The 19,077-nt window shown below is 49.2% G+C and overlaps 1 protein-coding gene across 2 annotated transcripts in view; it reads left to right on the forward strand.

Annotated features, from left to right (window-relative positions):
* The window catches only part of ADCK1 (aarF domain containing kinase 1), a 129,955-nt gene that overhangs the window by 50,509 nt on the left and 60,369 nt on the right, over window positions 1-19,077 (forward strand). For both annotated transcript variants that reach the window (XM_054024700.1, XM_054024701.1), the window contains one exon: window positions 8,891-9,094. In XM_054024700.1, the coding sequence (XP_053880675.1) occupies window positions 8,891-9,094 (204 nt within the window). The remainder of the gene's footprint in view (window positions 1-8,890; window positions 9,095-19,077) is intronic.

Below are 19,077 nucleotides of genomic sequence, written 5' to 3' on the forward strand. Positions count from 1 at the left end.
CTGGCCAGGTAGACAGGAAAAGCCCCGCGAACATTTGAACTTCATTTCCTGTTTGCCCAGCGTGGAGAGCACAGGTGACCACAGATACCTCATCAGCACAGGTAACCATGCAGGCTGATAATCGAAAAAGAGCACCAGCATGGACCGTGAGGGAGGTACTGGATCTGATCGCTGTATGGGGAGAGGATTCAGTGCTTGCAGAACTTCGTTCTAAAAGACGAAATGCAAAAACTTTTGAAAAAATTTCCAAGGGCATGATGGAGAGAGGCCACAATAGGGACTCTGAGCAGTGCCGCGTGAAGGTCAAGGAGCTCAGACAAGCCTATCAAAAAACAAAGGAGGCAAACGGTCGCTCCGGGTCAGAGCCGCGGACATGCCACTACTACGCCGAGCTGCATGCAATTCTAGGGGGGGCTGCCACCACTACCCCACCTTTGTTCGTGGATTCTGGGTCGGGGATAGTCTCGACGCCTGAGGATTCTGCCGATGGGGTAGAGGAGGAGGAGGAGGAGGAGAATGAGCTTGCAGAGAGCACACAGCACTCCATTCTCCCCAACAGCCAGGATCTTTTTATCACCCTGACTGAAGTACCCTCCCAAGCCAGTACCCAAGACTCTGACCCCATGGAAGGGACCTCAGGTGAGTTTACCTTTTAAAATATAAAACTTGTTTTAAAAGCAAACGGTTTTTAATGATTACTTTGCCTGACTTTGCATTCGCGGTCAGTTCAGCTACTGGAAAAGTCTGTAGCTACTGGAAAAGTCTGTTAACGTGTCTGGGGATGGAGCGGAAATCCTCCAGGGACATCTCCATGAAGCTCTCCTGGAGGTACTCCGAAAGCCTTGCCAGAAGGTTTCTGGGCAGTGCATCCTTATTCCCTCCTCCATGGTAGGACACTTGACCACGCCATGCTTGCAGCAAGTAATCTGGTATCATTGCCTGACAAAGCCTGGCAGCGTATGGTCCCGGTGTTTGCTGGCATTCAAGCAACATCCGTTCTTTATCTTGTTGTGTAATCCTCAGGAGAGTGATATCACTCCTGGTAACCTGGTTGAAATACGGGAACTTAATTAAGGGGACAGAGGTGGCCGTTCCTACTGGGCTGTTTGCCTGTGGCGGAAAATAAATCCTTCCCTGCAGTTAGCCAAGCGCAGATGGGAAATTGGCCCTGAAGTTTTCCGCGTTTGGCTAGCAGGGATCTTCCCTGTTACCAGCCACGCGGTGGGGGGAGGGTACCGTGATCATCCCAGAGAATTCATGGCGAGGGGGGGGGTCGGCGGCGGGGGGGGGTAGTTTGGTGCCTGCAGGGATCTTCCCTGATACCAGCCATGAGGTGGGGGGAGGGGTACCGTGATCATCCCAGAGAATTCATGGCGAGGGGGGGGGTCAGCGGCGGGGGGGGGGGTAGTTTGGTGCCTGCAGGGATCTTCCCTGATACCAGCCATGCGGTGGGGGGAGGGGCACCGTGATCATCCCAGAGAATTCATGGCGGGGGGGGGGGGGTTAGTTTGTTTTCTGGTGCTGCTGAATGTTAACAGAAAAACCGCAGCACTCTACTTGCCTGAAGGGGCCCAGACAAGCCCCCCCACACTGCCCCCCCCCCCAACTGGCTGAGATTGGCCAGGCTTCTGCAGCACTCTACAGGCTATGCTTGGTATGTGGGAAAGGAGGGTGCAGAAGCTGTAAAACAATGGCTTACCATGGCCGCATGCAAGCCGAATTCTGTTGCCCAGACCTGTGATCTCTAGCAGCAAAGCCACAAGCACTCAGCATTAAGAGGCAAAATGCGACCTTGCACAGAAATCACATGTGCTATGTAATGTGAACAGTGTTGGTCACCGTGAAAGAGTATAAGCATTGTTCTGCAAAATGTAGCTTTTAAAACAATTCTCTCTTTTTTCCCCTCCCTACAGCAGCTGCAAATTCCTCAAGCCTCCCTCCTCCATCCCGAAGGTTATCACAGATAAGGCGTCGTAAGAAGAAGACGCGGGAGGACATGTTTTCTGAAATTATGCAATCCAGCAGGAGTGACAGAGCTCATCTGAATGAGTGGAAGGAAACAGTTTCAAAGTATAGGAAAGAAGTCAGTGAACGTGAGGAGAGGAGGGACCAACGTGAGGAGAGGAGGGACCAACGTGAGGAGAGGAGAGACGATCGAGATGAGAGATGGCGGCAGGAAGACCAGAGGATGAAGGATGCAACGCTGGGGCTGCTCCGGCGTCTGGTGGAGGTTCAGGAACGGCTGCTGGAAAACAGACTGCCGCTTCAGCCCCTGTTCCACCCTCCCCCCTCCCCATGTTCCGTATCCTCCTCACCCAGACATGTAAGAACGCGGGGGGGGAGGCTCCGTACACCTTCCCATTCCACCCCAGTAGACAGCCCAAGCAAAAGGCTGTCATTTTTTTAACCTTTTCTTTGTGGCTTTCTCCTTCCCAGCAATCCTCCTCCCAAATACCACCCGGGTTCCCTCCCTCTTTTTCTAATCTATTAATAAAGAATAAATGATTTTTAAATGATAGTGACTTTATTTGGTTTGAAAGAAAGCTGGGGGAAGGGGCAGGGTGGGTTCCTTACAGAAAATCAGTCAGTAAAGGGGGAGGGTTTTCATGAAGGAGAAACAAACAGATATTTCACACGGTAGCCTGGCCAGCCATGAAACTGGTTTTCAAAGCTTCTCTGATGCACAGCGCTTCATGGTGTGATCTTCTAATCGCCCTGGTGTCTGGCTGCGCGTAATCAGCAGCCAGGCGATTTGCCTCAGCCTCCCACCCCGCCATAAAGGTCTCCCCCTTACTTTCACAGAGATTGTGGAGCACACAGCAAGCAGAAATAACAATGGGGAGATTTCTTTGGCTGAGGTCAGAGCGAGTCAATAATGAACGCCAGCGACCTTTTAAACGGCCAAATGCACATTCTACCACCATTCTGCACTTGCTTAGCCTGTAGTTAAACAGCTCCTGACTCCTGTCCAGGCTGCCTGTGTATGGCTTCATAAGCCATGGCATTAAGGGGTAGGCTGGGTCCCCAAGAATAACTATGGGCATTTCAACATCCCCAACGGTTATTTTCTGGTCCGGAAAGTAAGTCCCTTGCTGCAGCCCTTTAAACAGAGTAGTGTTCCTGAAGACGCGAGCGTCATGAACCCTTCCCGCCCAGCCCGCGTTGATGTTGGTGAAACGTCCCTTGTGATCCACAAGTGCTTGCAGCACCATTGAAAAGTACCCCTTGCGGTTTATGTACTCGGTGGCTTGGTGCTCCGGTGCCAAGATAGGGATATGGGTTCCGTCTATTGCCCCACCACAGTTAGGGAATCCCATTGCAGCAAAACCATCCACTATAGCCTGCACATTTCCCAGAGTCACTAACTTTCGTAGCAGCACCTGAGTGATTGCTTTGGCTACTTGCATCACAGCAGCCCCCACAGTAGATTTGCCCACTCCAAATTGATTCCCGACTGACCGGTAGCTGTCTGGCGTTGCAAGCTTCCACAGGGCTATCGCCACGCGCTTCTCAACTGTGAGGGCTGCTCTCATCTTGGTATTCTGGCGTTTCAGGGCAGGAGACAGCAAGTCACAAAGTTCCATGAAAGTGCCCTTACGCATGCGAAAGTTCCGCAGCCACTGGGAATCGTCCCAGACCTGCAACACTATGCGGTCCCACCAGTCTGTGCTTGTTTCCCTTGCCCAGAATCGGCGTTCCATGGATAGAATCTGCCCCATTAACAACATGATCTCCAAAGCACCGGGGCCTGTGGTTTCACTGAATTCTGTGTCCGTGTCCATGTCCTCATCATGCTTGTCGCTGCGCTGCCGCCGCCGCTGCCTCCTCGCCTCGTTTTTCTGGTCCTGGCTGAGCATAAACTCCACGAGAACGCGCGAGGTGTTTGCAATATTCATGAGTGCTGTCTTGACCTCAGCGGGCTCCATGCTTGCCGTGGTATGGAGTCTGCAGTGTTCACCCACCCAGGAAAAAAGGCGCGAAAATGGTTGTCTGCCGTCCGTTGCTTTCATGCAGGGAGGGAGGGAGGGAGGGAGGAAGTGAGGCTGTACCCAGAACCACCTGCGACGATGTTTTTTGTCCCATCAGGCACTGGGATCTTAACCCACAATCCCAATGGGCGCGGGAGACTGCGGGAACTATGGGATAGCTATGGAATTGCTACCCACAGTGCAACGGTGCAGAAATCGACGCTAGCCCCGGTACTTGGACGCACACCACCGAATTACTGTGCTAGTGTGGCCGCACTCATTTCGACTTTATACAACCTGTTTCTCAAATCCGAATTATCTAAATTCGGATTAATCCCGTAGTGTAGACATACCCTTGCTCACAACACACCTGTTAATACATCCCAGAATCATGTTTGCTTTTTTTGCAACAGCATCTGTTGACTCATATTTAGCATGTGGTCCACTATAACCCCCTAGATCCCTTTCTGCCGTACTCCTTCCTACACAGTCTTTTCCCATTCTGTGTGTGTGAAATTGATTTTTCCTTCCTAAGTGGAGCACTTTGCATTTGTCTTTGTTAAACTTCATCCTGTTTAACTCAGACCATTTCTCCAATTTGTCCAGATCATTTTGAATTATGACCCTGTCCTCCAAAGTAGTTGCAATCCCTCCCAGTTTGGTATCATCCGCAAACTTAATAAGCGTACTTTCTATGCCAATATCTAAGTCGTTGATGAAGATATTGAACAGAGCCGGTCCCAAAACAGACCCCTGCGGTACCCCACTCGTTACGCCTTTCCAGCAGGATTGGGAACCATTAATAACAACTCTCTGAGTACGGTTATCCAGCCAGTTATGCACCCACCTTATAGTAGCCCCATCTAAATTGTATTTGCCTAGTTTATCGATAAGAATATCATGCGAGACCGTATCAAATGCCTTACTAAAGTCTAGGTATACCACATCCACCGCTTCACCCTTATCCACAAGGCTCGTTATCCTATCAAAGAAAGCTATCAGATTGGTTTGACATGATTTGTTCTTCACAAATCCATGCTGGCTGTTCCCTATCACCTTACCACCTTCCAAGTGTTTGCAGATGATTTCCTTAATTACTTGCTCCATTATCTTCCCTGGCACAGAAGTTAAACTAACTGGTCTGTAGTTTCCTGGGTTGTTTTTATTTCCCTTTTTATAGATGGGCACTATATTTGCCCTTTTCCAGTCTTCTGGAATCTCTCCCGTCTCCCATGACTTTCCAAAGATAATAGCTAGAGGCTCAGATACCTCCTCTATTAGCTCCTTGAGTATTCTAGGATGCATTTCATCAGGCCCGGGTGACTTGCAGGCATCTAACTTTTCTAAGTGATTTTTAACTTGTTCTTTTTTTATTTTATCCGCTAAACCTACCCCCTTCCCATTAGTATTCACTATGTTAGGCATTCCTTCAGACTTCTCGGTGAAGACCGAAACAAAGAAGTCATTAAGCATCTCTGCCATTTCCAAGTTTCCTGTTACTGTTTCTCCCTCTTCACTAAGCAGTGGGCCTACCCTGTCTTTGGTCTTCCTCTTGCTTCTAATGTATTGATAAAAAGTCTTCTTGTTTCCTTTTATTCCCGTAGCTAGTTTGAGCTCATTTTGTGCCTTTGCCTTTCTAATCTTGACCCTGCATTCCTGTGTTGTTTGCCTATATTCATCCTTTGTAATCTGTCCCAGTTTCCATTTTTTATATGACTCCTTTTTATTTTTTAGATCGTGCAAGATCTCGTGGTTAAGCCAAGGTGGTCTTTTGCCACATTTTCTATCTTTCCTAACCAGCGGAATAGCTTGCTTTTGGGCCCTTAATAGTGTCCCTTTGAAAAACTGCCAACTCTCCTCAGTTGTTTTTCCCCTCAGTCTTGATTCCCATGGGACCTTACCTATCAGCTCTCTGAGCTTCCCAGAATCTGCCTTCCTGAAATCCATTGTCTCTATTTTGCTGTTCTCCCTTCTACTCTTCCTTAGAATTGCAAACTCTATGATTTCATGATCACTTTCACCCAGGCTGCCTTCTACTTTCACATTCTCAACGAGTTCCTCCCTATTTGTTAAAATCAAGTCTAGAACAGCTTCCCCCCTAGTAGCTTTTTCAACCTTCTGAAATAAAAAGTTGTCTCCAATGCAGTCCAAGAATTTGTTGGATAGTCTGTGCCCCGCTGTGTTATTTTCCTAACATATATCCGGATAGTTGAAGTCCCCCATCACCACCAAATCTTGGGCTTTGGATGATTTTGTTAGTTGCTTGAAAAAAGCCTCATCCACCTCTTCCACCTGGTTAGGTGGCCTGTAGTAGACTCCTAGCATGACATCTCCCTTGTTTTTTGCCCCTTTTAGCCTAACTCAGAGACTCTCAACACTTCCGTCTCCTATGTCCATCTCTACCTCAGTCCAAGTGTGTACATTTTTAATATATAAGGCAATACCTCCTCCCTTTTCCCCCTGTCTATCCTTCCTGAGCAAGCTGTACCCATCCACACCAACATTCCAATCATGTGTATTATCCCACCAAGTTTCAGTGATGCCAACAATGTCATAGTTGTATTTATTTATTAGCACTTCCAGTTCTTCCTGCTTATTCCCCATACTTCTCGCATTTGTATATAGGCATCTAAGATACTGGTTTGATCTTTCCTCCCAGTTTTGTCCTGACTCTCCTTTCTCTCTGCCAATATAGCCCACACTGCCTCTCGTTTCCGACCCATCTCCCCGGTCTCCATGTTCCCCACTTACCTGTGGGCTTTGCTCACCTGTCCCCGTCGAACCTAGTTTAAAGCCCTCCTCACTAGGTTAGCCAGTCTGTGTCCGAATAGGGTCTTTCCTTTCCTCGAAAGGTGAACGCCATCTCTGCCTAGCAGTCCTTCCTCGAATAGCATCCCGTGGTCTAGGAAGCCAAAGCCCTCCTGGCGACACCATCTTCGCAGCCAGGCATTCATCTCCATGATGCATCTGTCTCTGCCCGGGCCCCTACCTTTGACAGGAAGAATTGAAGAGAATACCACCTGCGCTCCAAACTCCTTCACCCGTACTCCCAGAGCCCTGTAGTCACTCTTGATCCGCTCAGTGTCACACCGCGCAGTCTCATTTGTGCCCACATGGATGAGTAGCATGGGGTAGTAGTCAGAGGGCTGGATAATCCTCGACAATGCCTCCGTAACGTCTCGGATACGGGCCCCCGGCAGGCAGCATACCTCCCGAGATGAAATGTCAGGGCGACAGATGGGCGCCTCCGTCCCCCTCAGCAGAGAGTCTCCGACCACCACTACCCTACGTTTCCTATTCGCAGTGGTGGCAGCAGACTTTCCAGCCTTAGGGGTACGAGGCTTCTCCTCCTTTACTGTAGGGAGTGATTCCTTCTTTCCTGTATCAAGAAGAGCATAACGGTTACCTATAACCACGGCAGGAGGGTTCGGAGCAAGGGTGGAGCACTGCCTGCTGCCAGAAGTAACCAGCTGCTAGTGTCCACCCTGAGCCATCTCCTCCTCCACCAGTGGTGTATCAGCAGTCCTGTGTACTGGGACAGCTACCTCAGCTGTCTCCACATGGACACTGTCGAGGAATTGCTCGTGGATTCGGATGCTCCTCAACCTAGCCACCTCCTCCTGTAGCTCTCCCACCTGCTGCCTGAGAGATTCCACCAGCAGGCACCTCTCACATTGGATGGTCCCCGCAGCCTGGATATCAGTAAGTGGAAATTGCAAGTTACAGTCTTTGCAAAACCACACCAGGATCTGGGTAGAGGCATCCATGCTCAGGCGCTCTGTCTGGCTACAGGCACAGGTGGAGGAGACAGCAGCAGTGCTGGCACAGGTGTTGCGGGTCTTCCTAACCATCGTAAGCCTCCTTCTGTCAAACTCCCGTCTGCAGCCCCCTGTCAGCTGAAAGGGTTGTTTAAGCAAAAAGTTATGAATGTAGTTGCTTTATAGGTATTAAGGGGAATCAAGAGAAAACAGATGGAACTGGCAAGGGACCCTCGCCCCCTTCCTGCTCCCCTTCCAAACTCCCTTGCGAAACTCCCTGTTAGCAGCCCCTGGTCGCTTGTGCGCTGCTTTATAAAGCCCTGGCCTGTATGAATGCCCCGCCCACTGATGAAGGCTCAGCCACGTACCAGAGGCTTCTAGCTTTCAAACCTTCCTTTGAAGCTCACAGCTTCCAACTGCCAGCCACAGCACACGGTCCTTCAAACAACCAAAACAAACAAACAGACTGACAAACACAAGCTCAGCACACAGCAAGTAACCCTCAAACACAAACAAACACACACTACAGACAGTCACTTACCCCAAAAGGGTGCTGTATTGCTCCTCCTTCACCTGGAGAACTCCCTTGCGAAACTCCCTGTTAGCAGCCCCTGTTCGCAAAGCTCTGCCACTGCACAGGTTGTAGCTATTCTGTTGGTAAATAGGATCCTGTTGCCGAGGAGCTGCCCATCAGCACCATTTACCCCTGCTAAATTGACAGAAAATACTTTTTGTTTTTGTTTTGCTGTGTCTTTAAATAGAATGTCTTCCCCCGAGGAAGTTTCTGTGCTGATACCCTCAGGATGGCATCTGTCTTCCTTCTCCTCCCTCCCCCACTTTACTCCACTGCATGTGTGTTTTAAACGGGAGCAATGGTCCTGACTTTTGCTTTATGCTGTGGCACGCCTCCTGCGGCTCTGTGTCAGTTCGTGTTCATCAACAAAACACATTCCCGGAGTTTAGCTGACAATAGGTGATGCAGGTGCACCTCCAAGGAAGAAAAGAAAAGAAAAAAAAAAAAAAAAAAAAGCAGCTGCATTTGAAACCTAAGGGAGTAAAAGTGTGTGTGCGTGCGTGGGGGGGAGGGGGAAGAAAGGTGGAGGGAGGAATAAGGAGTAAAGAGTTGGAGAAAGGGGCTTGGCTGATGTTTTGATCTCTCTGCAGGTGCATCTGCGCTCTGCGGAACGCCTCCGGGACCTGTGCTGTGCCAACAGAGGCACCTTCATCAAAGTGGGACAGCATCTGGGGGCACTCGACTACCTTCTGCCTGAGGAGTACACTCGCACCCTGAAGGTACTACACAGCCAGGCCCCTCAGAGCAGCATGCAGGAGATTGAACAAGTGATCCGTGAGGACCTGGGCAAAGAGGTAGGAGACACTGCAGCCCTCACTGGCCTGCCAGGCAAACCAGCTGCAGCATGGCAGCTCTGGGCAGCTAGCCAGAGGGAAACAGGAGCAATGAGCTGCTTGGTGATTTTCCTTCATAGATGGAAACATGACAAGGGAGTTCAGGACACTGGCCTTGTGCTTTGGAAGACTTAGATTACAAGAGAGACAGCTGTGGGAGTCATCTTATCCTAGCTCTGGGGCAAGTGTGGTATTTCCCACACATTGCTGGGCATGGCTGGCAAAGTCTTGTGAGAATTACAGGGGAGGGGGAGAGGGTTGCCGGGCAGGAATGAGGGACATCAGCAGAACTGTATGCGCAAGGGCCTGGGAGGGGAATAGCAGGGGTGCTAGAGGTCAGGATTGAGGGCCATGAGCAGAGCTATGGGGTTCCCCAGGATTGGAATGCGGGGGTGTTGCAGTTGAGGAGCGAGGTGCATTGGCAGATCTGTGTGTGGGCAGATAGCACTGCCTCTGGCTGTTCTCTACTATGTGTAGCTGGCACTGACAGCCCTTTACTTTCACAAGCCCCTAATTAACCCCAGATGAAAAAAATAAATAAGTCCCTTTAATAACAGCATAAATCGCTTTTGCTGCTGACACTAAGGCAACAGAGTAGCAAAGGAGGCTGCGCCATTAACCCTTGGGGTCTGGGAGTGAAGTAAGTGTGATATCCTGCGGCTTTTCAACTCATCCCTCATGGTGACAGCTCTACCCCCAGGCTGAGGAGCGCCTCGGATGTAGGGAGTAGGCCGTAGGGAGTGTGGGTATGAAGCGGAGCAGTGGGGGCGGGAGTGGTATGTGTGGAGGAGGGGCAGCTTTATGCCTGGTAATGGTAGGTAGGGAATGTTGGTGGGGGTAAATGGGTCAGGGTTGCTGGGGGAGGGTTGGGTAGTGTGGGAGCAAGGGGTGCATGTCAGGTACTTTATGTTATGGCTACGTGTCTGGGAATGTATTGGGGAGAGTGTGCCTGGCGGTGTGGGTAGTATGGCTAGGTATGTGTACCTGGGAGTCTGTAGGGGGGGTGTTCTGGGTGGATATGTAGGGGTTGGGATGGGTCTGGCTCTGTGTAAGTTGTAGGGGTGGCTATTCATCAATGACATGAGGGATTGGATAAGGGGGTTGGATATTCATGAATGACAGTGAGCATTTCCTCATAGTTCAATTGCAGAGTTAATGTCACCTTATGACCAGCCTTCATATTGCCTGTGTGTGAGACCAACACCCCCCCGCCCCCAGCTTCATCGCATGGTTAGTACCAGCTGGATTCATAGCACAGCAAATAGATGGAGGGAGAGAAACAGGCCAGTGTAACCACTCCCTGCAGTACCCATCCTCCAGCTTCTCCCCAGAGTAGAGGTTCAGCCAGCCTTCCCCTGTGGTGGGTGGAGAGGGAAGCTGGGCTGGGATTAGACAGTATTAAAACACAAAAGCAGCCGCCTCTGGCTCGGCACGCGCTGCTTCTCTCTGTAGCTGAATGGGGCGCTCGGTGACGGGGCCTTTTCTTCTCTCTTAAATGCATTTTCAGCTGCCACTGATCCGCCCTGGTTTCTTTCAGCATTTCAGGAGTTAGATGAGCTTTCCATGCCTCATTGATTCCCAGCGAGGCAGCTAGAATCCCCCTCTCAGCAGCAGCCTTTCCTCTTAGCATTCACTTCACTCACATGGGCAGTGTCGGGGTGATCTTTAATTTTAAAGAGACAGAGGAAGCAAATAGGAATGCTAAAGAGAGAGAGAAAAGGGTATTAAAAGAGACAGAGAAGAAAGAATCAGATAGAGATAAGGGAAGAAAAATGGGGAAAAAGAAAGGCGCTGGTAAGGGTGGATCATAATGAGGTCAGAGGTAGTTGCTTGAGTCCATTAGTTATAGGCAACTGAGTCAAGGTAGTTAAAAACAAAAAGGGTTTTGAGAAGCCTAATCTGCTGAAGGCCTCCTTGCTGGAACCTGTGGAAGGCCGTGGGCTTACACCACGGATGAAGTTAGTCCATGCGTAGAAATATGTTCACCACATTTTAAAAACAAAACATTGAATTGAAAATTGGGATTTTGGTAAGAGGGTGGGAGTCGGAGATGGAATATTGAAATATTACCTTGGTGGGCAGGAACCCAGAGACAACAGCATGATGCCTGGAAACCTGCAGCTAAAATGGACTCGAAGCAGATAATGAACCTGAACTCCGGAGAGATTCAAAGAAATGATCCAAACGGACCTAGGGCCCAATCTTGCTGCTGTAGAATTCATTTGCAGAACTGTCATGGGTGGGAGCAGGGGCAGAAAGTAACGAAATGAGGTTCAACCTGGATCAATACAGATTTGGGAGGGAAAACCCACCAAAAAAAGTGATATTGCAGGGAGAAATCTGACAAACAACAAAGGCTAAAGAGATTAAGGGTGAGAGTGGCCAGCAAATTAGACAGGAGTTTGCAATGGGATGTGGTAGGGAGGGGAAAAAAAACAGTAATACTGAGTTGAATATGCAGCCGCATCATGTCATGGTGCAGGGAGGGAGTAGTCCTTCTCTAGGTGGCCTTAATGTGACCCCACCTAGAATAGCTTCTTAAAGCCCCATGCATCCGAGAAACAGAAATAAACAGGGTTCTCAAAGAGCAGCACAAATGATCAGGAGGCTGATGGGCCTGATTTATGAGCAACAATTAAAAGAGCTCAATACGCATACAGTGGACAGCACTTCCTGTAGTAGGAGATTGTGGGGATGTAAGAACTCCTATCATGGGCCAATAAGTTGTGTTGGAACCCAGGACCTTCAGCACTGCAGCGTGGAGCGCTCCCTCTTGAGCTACAGGACTAAATCCGTTAGCTTGGAGCAGTAGAAGATGACTGTTTTCTGCTGATCAGACCTAGAAGGAGAATCATAATACATGCCAATCAGTGGATCACACTGTCTTCTCCTATTCTAAATATATGGGAATACTGCAACAGCTCAGATCTGTGTGTATTTGGACAGTGCCTAGTGCTAGATATGAGCTATTGGAATAAAAATAATAAATAATCGCCAATGTCCCATTGTGAGCACTGTCAGCAAATGCTGTGTTTTTAATGTCCGTCATAGTAGGTTGCTTAAATGACCATGTCAAAAGTGACAACTGTCAAAGAATATGTAAAGAGGGGTGGAGGAGAGGAAAACCTTGGGAATGAGGCTTTCCAGGAGAGTATGAATAGGAGCAATGGGATGACACTGAGCAAAGGAAATTTCACTAAATTTCAGGAAACACTCAAGGGTGGGAGCCAATGTTCCCTCTAATTTTTTCCACCCATGTGCGGAATTAATTTTGTTATGTGAACCAAAGTAATGTGCAGATGTGCGCCACCAGTGGAAGCAAAAAACCTAGATATAATATATATTTTTAAAAAGTTATCAATAGGGATAATTACTCCAGCCAGGACAAGTTAGGCATTTTAGAACTCACTACTCAAAGAATTAAATTTAAGTGTAAGAGAGAAATAAAAATTATGAAATGCATAGACCAGTCAAAAAACTCAAATAACAACACTTTGAAAGAATAAAATGACAGAGAATATATGTGCTTTGCAGGAAGTACCAAGAACAACAACAACAGTGTTGGGAGGTGTGTGACACAGAGAGAGAGAGAGAGAGAGAGAGAGAGTGTGTGTGTGTGTGGGCTGCTGGGGAAGTTTCTGAGAGACGTCCGTCCGCTGTATATTTAAGGCACTCCCTGAAAGCTCTCCTCCTCCTGATCCATGTCCCCCCTCCTCTGCTCTGCGGAGATGGGACACGTGGGCAGGGAGGAGGGGGAGAGACGGTGTGTGTGTGTGTGTGTGTGGGGGGGGGCTGCTGGGGAAGTCTCTGAGAGACTGTGCGCCGTCTCTTTAAGGCACTCACTCACCCGAAGGCTTGTTCAAACCTCAGAGCTGCTGTGAGTCCTAAACCTTTTCCCCTCCTCTCTACCTTGCTCTGTGGAGATAGGGTACAGAAGCTGGGGGAGGGGAACACCATGACATCAGCACCCTCCTTCCTCCTCCCCTCTCCCGCACAGCTAGCAGGAGGGTCCCGGGAGCAGCTGCAGAAGCAAGGTGGCTGCAAAGCAGCCTGTGGGAGGGGCACCTGAACACACACTGCAGGCTGGATGTGTGTGGCTCTGCTAATCGACTGCACAGCACTTGAATCTCTCCTGGGCAGCCACCCAACCACGCAGCTTACAGGGAACACAAGTGGGAGCTGTTAGCGCCAGAGGGAAGGAAAGTTTATTAAACTCTGATTTGTATCTGTTCTTTTAACCTAACTTGACAAGGCATGTGTCCCATCCCCAAAGTTTTCCTCTCCTCCACCCCTCTTTACATATATTTTTGGAATGTAGCCAAACTACTTTCAGTGGAACTTGAGATCAGACAAAAGGTTGAAGGATTTATGAGGAGCTCTAGAAAGTAAATATTTTCTGGTCGTACCAAATCAGTAAACTTTAAAACTAGCTCTTTTAAAATCAAATCAAATAATGGACTTTAGAAACAGGGGGAGGAACTGGCTGGCATTTCCAGAGCATCCTTCACCACAGTACCCAGGTCTCCCTCCTGGATGGGGACCAATTCAGCAACCTGTGCAACAACTCCTTTCCTCCATGGGTTCTTGATATCTGTCTCCTCTGTTTGGCTCCAATGCTGGCCATCCCACCCCCAAATATGACTCTCTGTTGCCTGATCTGTTGATTATATAGTAATTCCAAGTTCGCATTCTGTGGTTTGACAAGATTCTCATGATCAGACCCAGAAATATAGTTATTACAAGAACCCCGGTGTGCACCAACGAGACAAGTTAGTAATATTTTTATTAGCACTGTTAGCAAAATCACAAACACTCCAACCCAGCAAAATAGATAATACAAGATGGCCAAAACACCCTGCATCTGAGCATCAGTATATTCACACCTTCCCTTTTAGAAAAGCCTGAAGTGTTAGTCATCCTCCTCAGCAGCCGCAGCAGCGGTGTTATCATCTTGGCATCTCCCGAGGCATGCAGGTTGCAATAGAACTTTTATAATGTGTTATGCTGATGCCCGCTGTGCCTCGTGCATATTCGGTATGGTAGCGGTTTCCCCCCCTTTTCCTTATCTGTATTTCCTCACCCTTCTAATGTTGGGGTGCCCTTCCTCCATAGCTTACTGGGCCTTTTACCTCAAGCTCATTAACAAACACGTCAATTAGTTACCATGGCATTCTTGTGGTTGGACATCTGCTGATATTCCTAACTTAAAATAGCTAGAGCTGGTATAAATTAGCATTTTGAGTTACCTGTCAACAGTTTAGTCATACTTGTTTATTACAGCGTTTTATCCTGTATGATAGAGGGTTACTCCTGGTTAGCTGCTTATGCTAAGGCTTTTGGGGCCTTATGCCTGGATTAGTTTAGCTAATCTATTGTTTTACAGGCCTTGAGGCTTGTAGGCTTGTTGCATTACTGCCTCAACTTATACCTGTGCCTTTCCTAGCAAATATCAATACCTGTGGGCTACACCTCAGGGACAGTCCTCTGGTTTCCAGTGCACTGCGAAGTGGCTTAGACTCCCTGACATCTCTCCTTTCCAGCCACACTGCATGTTCTGACTCATTGTCCTACCTCTGTCTGGTCCCAATGCACCTCCCAGTGCAACTGCCTATCTGGCTCTCCTGCACACCCCAACAAGGCTGAGCTTGCCCTCTCCCATCCAGCCCCACAACGGTCCCCGTCCTGCCCAGATTGAAATACTCACACAGCTCAGTTCTGGTCAACTCTCCAGCCCATCCTCACCCACAGACCCTTTTTAATCAGTCTGAGTCTCACCTTCCAGCCTTTCCCGCAGACCCCGTAGTCCCCTCCTTTGACAGACATAAATCTAGGTGTCTGTCCAGCTCACTTTTATCCACAGCATCTGACTCCTCCCCTGATCACTTCACTTATCCCAGATGTTTTTTTCCCTTTGTGGAGAGTCATTGTGCCCAAATGCCCTCTCTACTCCCAGCTTCCTCACGTAGATCATGTCCCCCGGTTTTCAAACCGGGTCTTTCTGGACTTTCCTGATCCCTGCAGAAGTTTCTGTCAGTTCCTCTCAATCTCCTTTGGTAGGTTCGAGTGAGCCCAGACCTCTGATTCCCTGTTCCTGGAGCCTGCCGGGGGGAGCTCTAATAAAGCTGGGTTCTGAGCCAGGATGGAGTTTAACTTATCCTCCAAACAGAACCACCAAACAGGCATATTAGAAATCAAAGCTGGAGACTTTCCAAACCCTGCCACCTACCCAAGTGCAGACAAAGGAGGCTGCCTCTCCCGGGTACCGGGCCTGCTCCTGCCCAGCTGTTCTAAGAGTTCTGCTCCCAATGACCAGTAGATGGCAGACCAGCCCTGGCCTACTGGAGAGCGCCTTGTTATAGAAGAGGCAGCTGAAGGCCTTGCAGGGACTTGGGCGGAACTCCTTGTCTGGCACTGGGGTGTGCGAAGAAGGATTCTGGCACTTCCTCCTTCCCTGCAGTCTCATCATAGATTTTTCTAGCCCCAGCCCCACATTAATAATAGGTAAAGCGCCTAATGAATTTTACACTCTTATTGCTGGCAGGGTTGAATGTGATCGCCAGGGATGGGATGATTTCTGATCAGTGCTCTTCACTTAGGGTGACCAAAGAGCAAGTGTGAAAAATCAGGACACTTTTTTTTGGGGAGGGGCGGGCGGCAGGGAGAGTGATATTGTTGCATATCTAAGACAAATCCCCTAATATTGGGATGGTCCTGACAATATTGAGACGTCTGGTGACTCTATCTTCACTGAACGTGGGACCCCAGTGAAAATGACAGCCTTCAGCCCCCGCACCGCTCTATGCACACAGGCACATCTGGGTTGATTTGCACAACTATGGTGTGTGTGTGTGTGTGTCCATCCCCTCTTCCCCGAGAACACCCCTGCCTCTGATGTTTAAACCTGGGGACTATTACCTCAGGTGCTGTGTCCGATCTCAGCTAATGGGGAAGCGTGTGAGGAGTAAGGCTTGTCTCTCGTGAAGCCAGACCCAAACCATAGCCGGCTTGATAGCTTAAGGGCCCAGCTTTGAAAGGGGCCTCCACCCAGTTCCACCTTGTGGGAGTAGGTGGGGGAACACAGCTGTCTCACTGCCTGGTGCGTGAATGCTGTCAGGGAGCCCATCATTTTTGCCTACAATTACTTGCAGATTCTCCCTGCTGCCTAAGGACTGCTTTGCTGTGAAATGAGCCAGCTCACGTGCTGAGCAGAGCAGGTCATGGGGAAGGGTGCCAGGCCCCCCTCTTTGCCAATGGAGAGGGTATGACAGAAGCACATCTTGTGCTGTAGCTCAGGTGGGCTGGCTTTGTAGAGACAGCTGTAGTTCAGGGGTCCCCATGCCCTGGGCAAGGGCCCTGCTCTTGTCATATTCCTAACTTATGTACCTGTCATGGCCCTGAGGCTGTGATGTGAAGTGAAATACTCCTCACCAGATAGATTGCCTTCCCTACTGGCGGAGATGTGGCCTGGGAGGACAGGGAACTACATTCCTGTAGCTTCTTTTGCGCCTAAGGACCCCAAGGTGCTTTCCAGATCATATGTACCAGGATCATTCACCCAGCAGTGAAATGCATCCATATCTCTGGTGGAACATAGTTGCTGTTGAACACTGCACAGAGCCGTTTGATAGGAAGTGACAAAGAATCCCACAGCTATTTGAAGCTGCTGGGAGATGGGGGCAGAGGCTAGGGAGAATTGGAATGGGGCTAGGACAATGGGACTAACACCCTGACACTTGCCATGTGACCTTTAATGTCCGCATGTACCCATGATCCGGGATGACACCTTGGTTTTTGCCATGAGAGCTCTAATAACTCTACATGATGTGGACCTTGTTTTTGTGTCTCCTCTGGCTTTGCATGACTCTTGCAGAATTGGTTTACAGAAAGGGTCAAACAGTCTCATGGGTGAGTGCGTGTGTGTGTGTGTGTCTCATAAGCTGATGCAGGCTGGAGCAGAGAAAAAAGTACATAGACTTTCTGGGCTCCTATTCAGCTCTTCTCTTCTTTCCTACCACATTCTGTGCTCCACATCACGGCAGCCTTTGCTGTGGCTGAGAAAGATGGGAGGAAGGACTCTCATCCCTCTGAAGCCCATCAGCAGAGTGTCAAGCTTTAGAGGGGTTTTTCTTTCTCCTGAGCTACAGAGCTGCTGACACACTGTACATCCCCCTAGGGGAGCAATTGAGCCTTCAGATGGCCTGAGGGGACTGCATTGCATGTCCTATAATGTCATGTTGTCCCCGAGGGTATATGCTCCACATTCTGCAGCTGGCCCTGTAATGCTACCCTTAGGGAGGGAGCCACATGCCCTGCTGGATCACATGGTCCCTAGGGCAGGCTGCTGCAAATTCTGCGGTGGGCCCCAGGAGTGCATTGCATGTCTGGCAGTGTTGCACAGCCCTCGGGGAGTATGGCTGATTCTGCAGTGGGGCCAGTCTGCAATCCCAGGGGATTTGTCACAGCTCCTGTACTATTGCACAGTCCTGTGGCAGTGGGTCTCATACCCTGCAGTACTGTCATTTGGCCTGAGGGAATACCGGGTCACTCACACGTTTCTAGGAGGTGCATCGTTGCATCCCCTGCATCGCTGTGTGACCCTGGGGATTGTGCTGTGTATTCTGTGCTACAATTACCATAATACCTCCAGGCCAAAAGCTCAGTTTCTTTTAAGTTCTGTTTCAGAACTGCTCTGCTGGGCCTCTATTAACATCGTCTTAATGGTGTGTGACCCTCGCATCAGGGAAATGCTGGGGTGAGGCTGACCCCAGAAAGCTGCTGCTTCTCCCCCCCCGCCCCCATGCATGTTATTCACTGACACTGGGAGCTGTAATAAGGTTGATGAGTCTGAGTTCTGTTTGCATTTCATCTCCTGCTCCCCATCACAGGATTCTCCTCATTGTGGATGACAGTCTGACTCCATCACTCATCTGTCTTGAAGATGGGATCTCAGAGCTATTGTCCTGATGGCTGGAGGTGATGAAGATGAGGATGATGGGGAAATGGGAGGGGAGGTTGTGCCCATCCCAGCACCCCCCCACCCTCTGCACAAGCCTTCCAAGCAGCTATCGATAAAAAACACATTTATATTAAAACTATAATGAGGAATAAAAAACCTCACTTTTTTCAATAACCCAGCATATAAAAAGATTTTTATCAATTATGAAAAAGACTTTGGCCATAAAACAGTAATTTAAAGAGTCTGAGATAGATGGCAAGAAGCATTAATGTCACCCAGAACAAATGGGCCTGCATTAGTCAACTGAAAGGCAGTGGAGACTGGTTGTGCTGGTGCGGCAGCTACCTCTGCTCTCACCAGCTTGGTTGCTCGCCTGTCAGGAAAGTGATGCCCATTGATGGCAATCCTCAAAGAAGCCACCTGCAGCAGTGGCTGGGCCCTCACACAGATGAGTAACCACTCTGGTGGCACAGGAGGTATGGCGTGTGTCTTACAGCAGGGCACTGAGCATATGAGGACAGCCATGCTGCCTGCCAGGACTTTGACTCTTGTTGGACTCACAAATTTGTCCCTTTATGTCATCTCTGCTCACTTTGTAGCAGCCACTGCTACTGACATTCCCTCCAACATGGTACTTGACACCCCCACAATCACTGTTCCTCGAAGCCATGCAATCCCAGTTGTCATTGTTATCCTTTGAACAAGAGCACCCCTAGTTACAAGTTCTGGCAGCATTGCCCGGGGAGACTCATTCTTTTGGCTCTTGGCTACTGTGTGAGGATCTTACTGAGTGCAGCTAACATCAGTCACTTGCTGGAGACTCCATTCCCATCACCCAAGTTAAGGATGGCTTTGGTGAACTGTCTGGGAGATAATCTCCTTTGGTTTTCTTCTACCTGCCTGTCTATAGCTTAACGCTTGGGATGTTGGTAATGAATTAAGCAGTGAGTTGTTTTTCTGAGTTTGGCCTTCTTATCTCCCAAGGGCA

Source organism: Malaclemys terrapin, chromosome 4 (assembly GCF_027887155.1).
Source record: "Malaclemys terrapin pileata isolate rMalTer1 chromosome 4, rMalTer1.hap1, whole genome shotgun sequence".
Taxonomy (NCBI): Eukaryota; Metazoa; Chordata; order Testudines; family Emydidae; genus Malaclemys; species Malaclemys terrapin.